Source organism: Neofelis nebulosa, chromosome 18 (genome assembly GCF_028018385.1).
Source record: "Neofelis nebulosa isolate mNeoNeb1 chromosome 18, mNeoNeb1.pri, whole genome shotgun sequence".
In the NCBI taxonomy this organism is placed as follows: Eukaryota; Metazoa; Chordata; class Mammalia; order Carnivora; family Felidae; genus Neofelis; species Neofelis nebulosa.
Genome location: NC_080799.1, coordinates 26,072,099 through 26,084,568, shown reverse-complemented (window position 1 = coordinate 26,084,568; position 12,470 = coordinate 26,072,099). Strand labels below are relative to the sequence as shown.

The 12,470-nt window shown below is 46.1% G+C and overlaps 1 protein-coding gene across 3 annotated transcripts in view; it reads left to right on the top strand.

Moving 5' to 3' along the window:
* PRKCB (protein kinase C beta) overlaps positions 1–9,429 on the top strand; it is a 332,144-nt gene extending 322,715 nt beyond the window's left edge. For 2 of the 3 annotated variants that reach the window (XM_058711141.1, XM_058711143.1), the window contains one exon: positions 2,729–8,014. In XM_058711141.1, the coding sequence (XP_058567124.1) occupies positions 2,729–2,887 (159 nt within the window). In that variant the 3' untranslated portion in view covers positions 2,888–8,014. Of the gene's footprint in view, positions 1–2,728; positions 8,015–8,776 lie in introns of those variants that run through there. The other variant, XM_058711142.1, reaches the window with a different exon arrangement.
* The last annotated feature ends 3,041 nt before the right edge of the window (positions 9,430–12,470 follow it).

The window sequence follows — 12,470 nt, the reverse complement described above, 5'->3', positions numbered from 1 at the left end:
GTGTTTATTGCCTTCCTTCCCCAGTAGGACGTAGGTTCCCGTGAGGCATAGATTCTGTATAATTTACTATTAGCACAGGGTCTGGCATATAGTAGGAACTCAGTAAATATCTCTTGAGTGAAAACAAATGCATAAGCAATGCAAGAACGTGAGCAATAATCCTGACCACACTGAGCTGAGGGTCCATCCTTCTTTGGGCAAAAGTCTCCCCCCTCCCACACTGGCCAGCACAGCATACCCCAAGTCCTGATTGCATGACTGGGCATTGGTTGGGGGTGGGGGGGGTCACTTATTGTTTTCTGAGACCTGAGGTAAAGATATCAACAGGGCTCAAAGAATTTAGCTTGGAATAACAAATCAGTTTGTTATAATGCTTATAGCTAGGGTGCATTGACACTTCCTCAGTGCCCAGGAGCAGTCACATGCATGATGTCCTGGTCTCCTCCGCACACCCTGTAAGAGTCTGCAGGCTATGGCCTCGTGGGTGCCTTCTGCCCAGACGGGAACAAAGCAAGAAGCTGAGGCCATCTGAGAGCTGAGTCCCATGCACACACACACCGCCCCCCCCCCCATATCTCTGCTTCCCTTGACTGTAGGGCTTGAAGGAGCAAAGGGGAAATATGCACTCCTTGACTTTCTCAACTTTCCTTCCCTCTGCCAGCGACTCAGGCTCAGTGTCAGCTCTCCATTTTCTCATCTGTCTCTTCCTAATTGCCAAGTGGGGTGGCCTGTTCTCTGCAACTTTTCCTGCTTGACCTCTTGGAGATAGCTACGACAACACCCTTCTCCCTGGATTCCCTCAGTCCCCCGCTTGCCTGACAGTGCTCCCTTCTGGTTCTCCTCTTCGCGCTCTCAGTTTTAGGGGCAGTTTTCTCCCTGGCACATGGAAATCAGATCCCCACCTCCCAGGGTGGTTATGTGAAGCAAAGAGGTGATGTATGTGAAACCCTTAGCAGTGCGGGTTGCCTGGAAACTGCTCAGTGGGTTTTATTACTATTATTATTATCTTTTTCCCACTTTCCATGTTCTGTACTTTAAGTTTTTGGTTTTTTTTCCAAGACCACTCTCCTTAGCTCCGGAATCTGTACTTCTAACCCCCTTGGGTCATCTCTTGGAACCTCTCTGGTCCCTCAAAGTCATCGTGTTCAGGGACATCTAGTTGGCTCAGTAAGTTAAGCGTATGACCGGCTCAGGTCATGATCTCACAGTTCGTGGGTTCGGGCCCTGCGTCGGGCTCTGTGCTGACAGCTCTGAGCCTGGAGCCTGCTTCTGATTCTGTGTCTCCCTCTCTCTCTCTGCCCCTCCCCCGCTCACACTCTGTCTCTCTCTCTCTCTCTCAAAAATAAATATTAAAAAAAAAGTCATCGTGTCCAAACGGAAGTAGCTGTCCTTCCGAATTTTCCCATTTTCTCTGCCTCTGGGATTGCTATCACCACATTCTCGCTGTCATTCAAACCAGAGACCTCATCATCCCCATCCCTGACTCCTCCTCCCTCCCCCACCCCCCTGCCCCACTTAGTCACGTACTCATCAACCAACAAACCATTCGTGTAAAATGGAGCCAGGAGCTTAGGCTCCGACGTCAGAGGAGCCTGTCTCACGTTGCAGCTCTGCTATTCATTGACTGTGTGACCTTGAACAAGTTACGTAGTCTCCCTGGCCCCAGTGTCCTCATCTGTCCAGTAGGGATGATGCCCACTTCGTAGGGTCATTGGGAAGGTTTAATAAGGTAATGCAAGTAGAGCATTCTAGGGTGCCTGGCATTTAGCAAATGTGTAATGAATATTAGCCGTCATGACTGCTAGTGCTTCTGTGTTGTCAGGTTGTGGTCGCCTCCTGTAGACACTGTGTTCAAAATACCAGAACTTCGTGCCAGTGTTTGGGTGGGAACCAGTCTGTGCGTGTGTGCACGCACATATACATACACACACGTTACAACTCTGATTCAGCCCGAGGACCCCAGGATGGGTGAGAGATGATCATGCTTTTCTCTCTCGATCCCAACTGCCCCACCAAGCACTGCTGTGTGTTTCATTCCACACCCTCCATTCCCATCTGAGCTTGCCTGCTGGCATCTTGCACTTAAGTGTCAGTGACCCACCCAGCTCACCAAGGCCTCGTGGTTGGCTGGCAGTTGCAGAAACCAAACCCAGGTCTTGGGATCTGTCTTCATGGACTAGAGTTTGTAAATTCCTGTATCTCTGGAGCTGGAAACATACGTTGTTCCTGACTGGCAGCCAGAGGACAGCCCTTTGAGGGATCCACTGCTAAATACTGGGATCTCCCAGGTGACGTATAACTGGCTCATGACTTAGCATCTGGTGCCACATGAAACATCACAGGTACCTTAATCCCATCTCTTTCAACAGGTGGGCCTGGCTGATGCCTTGCGGTGAGGGGGTGGGGGGGGAACATGCCACATGTCACCAGCCCCACCATCTCATGCCTTTGCCATGCAGCTCCTGACTGCCCAGGGGACACCCAGGGGCGGCTCACGAGCCCTAGAAACTGAAAGTCGGGAGCCCAAGGTCATGTACCAAAGGTCATGAGAATTTTGCATTTTCTGTTGCTCTCATTTCTGGTCATTGAAACCACCTCTCTGAGGCGGCGAAAGGGAAGGGATCCGAGAAAACCACAGCCCAGTTTTGTTTGGTTCTGTTTTGTTCGGGGTTTTGTTTTCGTTTTTGTTTTTCCACCTACCACAAGTTCTTTTCTTCCCCTCTCATAGTGTGGGCGAAATGCTGAAAACTTCGACCGGTTTTTCACCCGCCATCCACCCGTCCTAACACCTCCCGACCAGGAAGTCATCAGGAATATTGACCAATCAGAATTCGAAGGATTTTCCTTTGTTAACTCTGAATTTTTAAAACCTGAAGTCAAGAGCTAAGTAGATGTGTAGACCTCCGTCCTTCATTTCTGTCATTCAAGCTCAACGGCTATCGTGGTGACATCTTTTTTTCGTTGCAACGTTGCATCCATGTTTTATTTGCTGACGAGACTAGAGTGACCATGTTTCAGAACCCAAATGTCCTCAGGTCGTTTGGAGCATCTCTGTGAGATGGGATTATGCAGATGGCATGGCGAAAATGTTGCCGCATAATTAGCACATTCGCAAAGTCCTCTTACAATCCACGTTCGCCAGTGTGTCAGCTCAGTAGATCCAGTGGGGACAGAAAATGCCTGCTTTCTCTCCCTTTTTTCCAGCGCTCCCCTTTCACACGTTTTTCCAACTCCAAGCATCCAGTCTAGATTATTCCCACCAAGCGAGCCGATGATCGGACGCTAGCAGTATTCTCTCCCTTCCTGCCGGACCCAGAGCTTGGCATGTATCCAAGTATATGGTGGCTTTCACTTAGAGGGAAGCCCTCCATTCTGCCCGGTTTGGAGGCACCGTGAGCCGCATGCTAAAAATAAAATTTTATTTGTTATTTTTTTTAGACTCGAAGTTAAGACGATTACCTCGGCCCTTTTAAAATGCCGAGAGTGTGCTTTTAGACAGTCTCAATCTAAAAGTACCTCAAGGGGTCAGTCAAAAGGCAGCCAGCTCGGGCACCACCTCCAATGCTGTGATTTCTGATCCTCTGCATCCCTGATCACCTTCATCCTCAAACTACTTGCAAAGGGCATTTGCACCACTCCCTGAAAAGACATGGTCACTCTAGCAAGGTCCCAGAGGACCGTGGTTTTACATTACATTTCAAATTTTATTTGCTTTGGGGTTTTATTTCTGTTGTTGTTCAAACGCAAAAAGAAAAAAAAAAACCCACTTTGTTACACATGCTTTGAAATATATGTCCCAGTGTTATTAACCACAATGACCTGCTTTGATTTGTCGAGAAGGCGGCTCTGGAGCCTGGCAGACCCATGCCTGGGTGGAAGGGATTCGCCTAGGTTTGTGGCTGGTTTTGGGAAACTAAATAAGTACTCTGAGAAAGACACCATTTCCTGAAACATAGACAGTCGTATTCTTCACTTTGATGTTGTTTTGCAAGATGTTTGTGGAAATGCCCATTTGTATCTGGATATCTGTTCTGTGCCATTTTTTTTCTAGCATCGAGATACAATAAAAAAAAAAAAAGAAGAAATGCTATTTCAAGAAAACGGCTCTTTGAAAAACGTGGACCCAAACTACAAAGCAGGGCTCCTCAGGCTTTGGGACAGAAAGGAACTAAACCCAGATTTTAACCTCAGCCCCAGGGTTCAGCTGGTCAGAGAGGCCAGGGCTGGGGACCATTCAGGGACTTCTGGTGGCCTGTAGTGGGATGGGATGAGCTGGCTGAGGCTTCCAACGATATCGGAGCTCAAAGCCAGAGTCAAGTTTAGGGGCCAGCTAGGAGCATGGCTGGAGATCTTGATTTTCTTATCAAAATCACCACTCCTTCCAGCTTGGACCAAATATTCTTTCTTGCAAGCAGCTTTGTGAGCCCCTAGAAGCCAAGGAAAGCCCTTGGGTGGGAGAAATCCTGTTTCTGCCTGAGTGGACGAGAACAGCAAGGTGTTTCCCATCCTTGCCTACTGCCTCCTTCTATTCTCAGGCAGCCCTACAGAGAATTCCTATCACAAGTCGAGTGATTTCCAGAAGCACCAGGGCTTCTAAGAGACCATCAGGAGAACTTTAAAAACTTGACTAATGCCGTTGAAGTAAGACTTCTCATCTTTAAGAAAAGCGTGCTTTGGATTTGCACAGGCAGAGAGGCCCCTGGCTCGCTCCTGTCTGCCCTCCGCGTTTCCTTGCTGCAGGACCTCATGTGTGGCAAACTTGAAGTCTCAGCTGATGAGCTCAGGAAGTTAGAGAAGGAGGGAAATTGGGGCGGAACCCTCCACCCCCATTTTATTGTGGGGGAAACTGGCATCTGGAGAGAGGGAGTGACTTGCCCAAGGTCAGTCAGCTGGGGTGCAAACCCAGGTTTCCTGATTCGGTGCAAGACTCTTTCCACTCTATAGCTGGCATCTCTGAGCCATGCCCACCAACAGGCAAGTTATTTGAGGTCCTTCGTCTGGCTGTTGGGTCACCAGGTGTTTCCTTGGACATGCTGTCAGGAAGATAAAAACCATACAGAAGCATTGGGCCACTGACAGATTATTTGAGACAACTTTAGAGAACAATGTAAGATAGGTAGATAGGTAGCTATAGATAGATGATAGATGAGATAGATAGATAGATAGATAGATAGATAGATAGATAGATAAGGTGATAGATAGAAAAAATATATTGTATATACACACCGCACTCTACATTTTCCAAATTGCTGCCATTATTTTTTCAAAATAGTTTAATAGTTTGCAGAAAGAGGTACTCAAGCCAAAGTCTTTGTTCCCCTAACACACCTTGCTGAGGGCTGGTCAACAAAGGCCTCTGTGGAAGTGAGGGATCCTTGGTCAGAGTTCCTGCAGTTTCCTTTTCTATCCATGTTTTAAGTACAAGGAAGACCAAGAAACAGAGCTTTCAGCATACCTAATCTCCGGGCAACACTTCGCAAATTTATTCAGGAAGAAAGATTTTTCCACATCATTGTGCCATCGTCCATGTATTCCACTCTCCGTTCATCTGGGAAGCATTCGTTGAGCACCAGCTGTGTGTCAGGCTCTCTGCTGGGTGTCAGCAGCACAGTAGGGAGCCCTACAGATGCCGCTGCCGCTAAATAAGTGATTGAAAGCATGATGTGATCTAGAGATAACCAGTCTCTGAGTTAGTCGGCGGAGCCTCCTTACAAGAAAGAAAAAGTCATCAGAAGTCTTCAGGGCCCCTCTTTCTCTCTGCAGACCATAGTTTGAGGCTGAAGGAGGAAATGCAGCAATGCTCTCTTGACCCGGATTTCTGGGGCATTCCTCGAGTGTGGGGGGTGGGGGGGGGAAGGACAGGGGCTAGATGGTAGCGGGGTGGGTTTCTTCCAGAAGGCCAAAGGCACAGTCTCCGTGCTTGAACAGACCACATAATCACCAAGATTTGAACAGAGACAGATCCCCATAGAGAGAGAGGTGACTGGTTTTACAGCTCAGTTCTGAGGCCTGAGTCTTGCTTCTTAGAGTTTATCATCCTGCAGGCATCCTTTCCAGCCCTCAGGGAGATGCAGTTCTGCCAGCACACTGCCCCCAGCTTGACCCTGCCTGGCTCTTCTAGATGAGAAAAGCTGAGATCTTCTAAAAGAACTTAAATTAAGAAAGAATTTTTAAAAAGAAATTAAATAAGAAAATCCAAAGAAACCTAAACACAGTCCATGTTGGCCATGGCTAATTGTCTGCTGGTATGCCAAGGATCCCTCTTGACATTTCTGAGACTTCTCACTCATCTGTTCCTCTTCTAAGGAAGGGTAGGACCATAATGGCCTTCTTGGGGAATCAATAGAAGGCCAGTGGAATTGATAACCCTCCTTGCATGAGTGATGCTATGCTCACGTGGCTTCAGATGCTATCAACCCAAAAAGGAGAGGCCCATCCTCTCCCACCTTCTAGGGTAAAATTCAGGGGTATTTCCTAGGGAGATCTGCCTGGAAGACAAAATCTAGAATGGCAGGTTCTATTTGGACCATGTGGCTGTTTGAAGCATGAGACCTCACCAGCACAACAGGTGGGGAAGAGCTTTGAAAGCTGGGGCTTTGAAAGCTGGTAAGGGAACCTCCAGGGATGCCCAAAGGCAGGGAAGGCCAGATGGGGCCGATGTTCCCAGGAGAGACCTGAAAGGAGGCAAGTGCCTGCCTTCTTGGCGCCCACATACCATCGTGGAGCTCTCAGACCTTGAAGGGACCTAACACAGTTCAATCCATACTGCAGCTCAAAATGGACAGAGGCCAATGGGAGGGACCCATAGGATCAGTGGGAACAGTTTCATTGCTTTGCTATAGAGGGTAGTCTCTGACTCAAGGACAAGTATAAATTGGAAAAAAAGCAAAGAGGCTCATCCTTAGTCAAGTCTTCGTTCATTGACTGGTTCATTCACTCAACAAATAGTTGTGGACAGCCTGCGGTGTGCCAAGCATTATTCTTGGCACTGGAAATACCATAGTGAAGAAACAGGCAAGGACCCTCCCTACCTGGAGAGAGGCAATAAGTAAACAAGACAATGTCTGATAATAAGTAAGTGCGATGAAGATGATTAAAAGGGTGCCATTGTATGACTTGTAGGTCCAGAGAGGGATGTACAGGCACTTCCCTTAGGAAGAGGTGACATTTGAGCTTTCTCTGAACACAGGAAATAACACCAGCAGTGCCTGGGACAGCACAGGACAGGCTGACATCAGGCAGGACAAGACAAAGCAGAGTGGGTGGGACATGGCAGGAGATGGCCCACCGTCTAGAAAACAGCTCCATTGACATCTTGTGCCCACTGCAGTCTGGCTACACTTCCTCGAGTGTGTTGCTTATACTCCCCGCTTCCCATTCCCACACCACAACACATACAACACAAGAGTAAGTGGCAACTTCATAGGGACACTTCGCCCATCTCAAAGGAGCATCCTAAAAGAAGGAATTCTTGTGGGAGGTATTTGGCGAAGAGGCGTGAGCCCAGCAATGAGAAACCCTACCAGTCAGCGCCCATTAGGAGCTAAACCTACAGCATGGGTGGCAATTGGCCGAACTCCAGCAAATCAGTCAGTACTCACTGAACCTCCCCTATTTACAATCTGACCCAGCTCTGGCTTCTGCCAGGCAAACTCTGGTCTTCTTGGCTATCCAGTAACAAACCAGCCATCAGGCTTTCCCCCCAGTCAGAGGGGCTGAGGTGAATTAAAAGCAGTGTGGTCAAGTGAAGATCACTAACCCACTGTACAATCTTGGGCAAGTCACTGTATCTTCCTGAACCCCAGTTTTCTCATATGTCAAACAATGGAGGGTGAGGACTCCAGCTCCCCTGCCTTTGGGTGGTGAGAATTGCAGGGGACAATAGGCTGAAGGACCCTGAGGAGGTGAGAACATCATACAGCTGTGAGATGTTGTCATTAGCCCACATTCTGACGTTCCCTGGAAAAGATTGCCCCAAACTGTGGTCAGTAAACTGCAATTAATGTTCCCCCCCCCCCAGAAAAAAAGAAATTTCAGACTCACCAGAATAGAATATTTGTTTGTTTTAAGAATGCCCTTACAGACTTGACTTTAAGCTTTGGGTTTTGTTTCTTATAGTTTGTTAACTAGATACATGCTGTAAACGTCCTTGGAGAGAGCCTGTGGCTGACGAAGACCCAAATTCTAGTCTGTGGGTGGATTTATGAGCATCCCTTCAAAGCCTAGATTGCACCAGGGGATGTGGGGTGGACAGTGGTCAGCTCCTTTCATCAGGCAGCCATCTGATGTCCCCACATGCCACTCTACCTTCTTGGGAGCTGAGTGGTGGTGCACCTGTTCTCCTTTTTAAAGAAAGGAGCCTCCTAGCCACAGGGGTCGCTGTTGGATGGTTTTCTCTGGGACGTCCTACCCCATGACTAGTTCTATTGCATTTTGCATGGTAAGAAGTTGTTTCCAATTCAGTTCATCTCAAAGCCAAAGAAAACTGAACACACACACATGCACATACACACATACCATTGTATGGCAATCCTTACAGAAATTCATGTTTCATTTCTTTTCTTAGGCAATCTCCACCAAATGTTCTCTCCTGAAGACAACATACAATGTGAAATGAAAGCCAGGGGTAGTATGCCACAATGCACCTGCTAAAAAACTCAGCACAGGGCTCTTTCTAACTCTGCCCATGAGATGTCATCGGCTTCCCACTAACTGGCAGGTGTGGGTCGTGTCTCCTTCTTATGCCATGTTAATGTGTTTGCTTTCCATTTGGCAGAGAGACAAGCGAGACACCTCCAACTTCGACAAAGAGTTCACCAGACAGCCTGTGGAACTCACGCCTACTGATAAACTCTTCATCATGAACTTGGACCAAAATGAATTTGCTGGCTTCTCCTATACTAACCCAGAGTTTGTCATTAATGTGTAGGTGAATGCAGACTCCATTGTCAAGCCTGAAGTGTTAAGACTTCAGGCTAAGTGTATGTATCAATTCTAGTCTTCCAGGATCCATGGTGCATTTGCTGGCATTCAACATGTGGAGGGCTTGTCCTAGAGGGCTTTTCTTTGTATGTGTAGCTTGCTAGTTTGTTTTCTACATTTGAAAATGTTTAGTTTAGAGTAAGCGCTTTATCCAATTATAGAGGTACAATTTTCCAAACTTCCAGAAACTCATCAAATGAACAGACGATGTCAAAACTACTGTGTCTGATACCAAAACGCTTCAGTATTTGTAATTTTTAAAGTCAGAGGCTGATGTTCCCAGTAAACGTTTTTACAGTTATTCTACCCTATCTTCTTTGAATGCTAAGCATGACTGGTATTTTTAAAAATTGTGAGTGAGCTTTGCAGTTACCGTGAACTATTGTCTCTTGGAGGAAATTTTTTGTTTAAGAATTGATATAATTAAACTGAGTTAATATATGCAAACTCTCTTGTTAACATGTCTGCTTTTAAATAGGTCCTGGTACAGGGGTTATAAACTGAGAGCCATAAGCTGAGGCAGCCGGTGGATGAGCTTTGTTTCACAGGCACACAATTTTATTTCATTGAAATCATTGTCAACATTTAAAAATGGGATACTTTATATAAATTTTGATTCACTTATATAAATAAGATTCACTTGAAAAAAAAATTGGAAGACTAATAGCCCTCGGCCTGGTTTCCACGTGGAAATAATTCCACCGAACTGAGAAATGGCTGTCTCCTTTAAAACAGTGTGGGCTCTGGGGCGCCTGGGTGGCTCAGTCAGTTGAGCGTCTGACTCTTGATTTCAGCTCAGGTCACGATCTGAGGGTCATGGGATCAAGCCCCACGTCGGGCTCTGTGCTAAGTGTAGATCCTACTTAAGGTTTTCTCTCTCTCTCCCTCTGCCGCCTCCCCCACTTACGTGCACTCTCTCTCTGAAAAAAAAAAAAAGTTATAAAAGCAGTCGGATTCTCACTCCACCAAAGTCTCCACTATGCCCTGTTGTGTCACACTCTCCATCCACTTACCTGGCTGCTGTAAATTTGAGGTCGAGACTTCTGCCATTTGCAAATCTCACACTTAATGGACTCAATAATTTTCCTGTGCCCAGAATCAGAGTATCCACTCAGTGATCCAATCAGTGTGGCTTGGTGTATGAAATCCTCGGGCACAAAGTACTTAACAAAAATTTCATCCCAGCTACGACAAAAGCAAGGAGGTCGCTGTCAGTACAGAAGGAACACTTCTCTGCGGTCAATGAGGATGTCACTATTTGTCAAACAACTTACCTTTTCCTATTTTCCAATTCAGCATCTGCAACAACAACAACAAAAAAAGTGTATGCCCTTTTCTCCACAACCCTACTTCCCCAGGGAGGCCAGGAGAGGAAAGGAAAATAAAATATGCCATATGTTTGGCATGAAAAGGAGCCCCAGTCTCTGAGATCAGAGTGGCACATTAATGAATCACTGGGTGTCAGCCTAATATCTTCTTCTCTGAATGAAATCATGCTTCTATTTTCCTTTTGAAAGATGTACTAATCCAATCTATAGCACATGTCTTTGTCGCTGCTAATGCTAGTGGGTAGCAGAAAAGAGCAAACCTGTCACACCAAGTACATTATGATTCCACAAAATTTATTCATCTCCTGCCTCCTTGGAAAACGCCCAGTAAATGGAGCATCGGGCAGATGCAGTGAATCCATTGATCCTAGTACGTTCTTTGCAGAATTTTAGAAACTCTGCCAGTTAACATTGGGGAAAGCCAACTTAAACGTAAGGAAGAAACTGTGTGTTCTATGCATCACATGGAGAAAACAAAAATAACCAGATTTCTATAGATGTTTGATGACATGTTCCATTTAAGATGGTATTAGAGAAGAGCTTGCTGTTGTACTTCTGAGCCCTCCCCTCATCTTTTCTCCCTCTGCCGGATACAAACCCACCTTTCACTTCATAGTTATTGAGCAGCTCCTTTGAGCCAGGCACAATTCTGGGTGCTGAGGATATAGAGACCAACAAGACATCCCAGAACTTTCCACTAACAAGGACAAGAAGATGCAGAAGCCCCAGCCTCTTCTCTTCCTAGCATCATGTCCAGTGAGAAAGAGTGGGAGCAGTTTACTCTGATTGACTCAGCATGGTCACATGCACAGTCCTAAACCAAGGACTAGGTCTGGGGTAGAGTGGGGAGTTGGGGGAAGTAGTTTGATTGGCCAGACCTACATTGCATTAGTTATCTATTGCTGTATAACAAGTTACTCCAAAACTTTGAGGCAACAAATATGTATTGCTTCTCAATCACTACAGGCAGGAAAGCTGGGTGTGGCTTACCTGGCGTAATACCTTTCATGAGGTTGCAGTCAAGCTGATGGCCAGGGTTGCAGTTAACATATGAAGGATCAACGAAGGGGAGATGGGATTCACTTTAAAGCTTACTCACATGGTTGTTGGAAGCTTCAGTTCCTCACCAGACAGACATCTCCATAGGACTGTCTGCACATGGCAAGTGGCTTCCCCCAGTGACCAGTATGGAAGCCACCTAATCTCAGAAGTGACCAATTTTGTATCTACTACCCAGCCCCACAATGGAGCTACTCATGAACTTAGGGAGCATTAGAGAAATTAGATAGATGGGAAAGAAATTGCCAGAAAACTACCTGGGCTTCCCCATGGTTATGGACCACCAGAAGTCAGTCTTCTTATTTGTCTCTTCAATCTCAACATAAAAAGACATGGTGCCAGAGTTCAGGCTTGTCAACTGAATACCAGTGCCAACTGGGGAGCTGATGGTACAGGCTTTTTAAACCAATGAGAACAACATTTTGAAATCTTCAGATGTTATTTCTGCTGTGGTTCTTTTTCTAACCTCATACACAAACAGATGCTGGAAAAATCAGAGAGGAATGCAAAGCAAGATAAATAGGAACCAAATCTGGGACACTCAATCCAGTGCCATCTATCAATATCTGGCTGTAAAAGCCCTAAAGCCAAATATCTCAGGTCCTGTCTTTGCTGGTTTTGATCTGAAATTGCTTTGACCCACATGGAATTCTGCTGTTTATCATTTCCTAGACCTGCAGCGCTGGCTCCAAAAGTGAATCCTGACTTCTGAAAGCAATAAAAGTTTGAATTCTAGAGCCCTTGCCCAATGATTGAATCACACTCTCTCCACTATGGATTTTGTCCCCTAAGTGCAACTCTCCCTGGCATATAGCCTGCCCAAATTAGGCCAGATGTCAGGTTAAGATTAAAATGGTATTTGGACAAGAGACACAACAACATCCAATTCTGTTTCAACCGGTCACTCTCCCCCACAAGGTCCAAGAGGGAATAAATACAAAAAGGACAGTGCCTAGCAAATAAAACGTTGATTACTATTTGAAGATTGGACTGCATATCCCAATGTGGGATCTTAATTCTAACGTGAGCTGTATTGCATAGAGAATTCCTAGATGTCATGTGGGTTGTATTACATATCTATCGCTGTTAACAGATTACTCC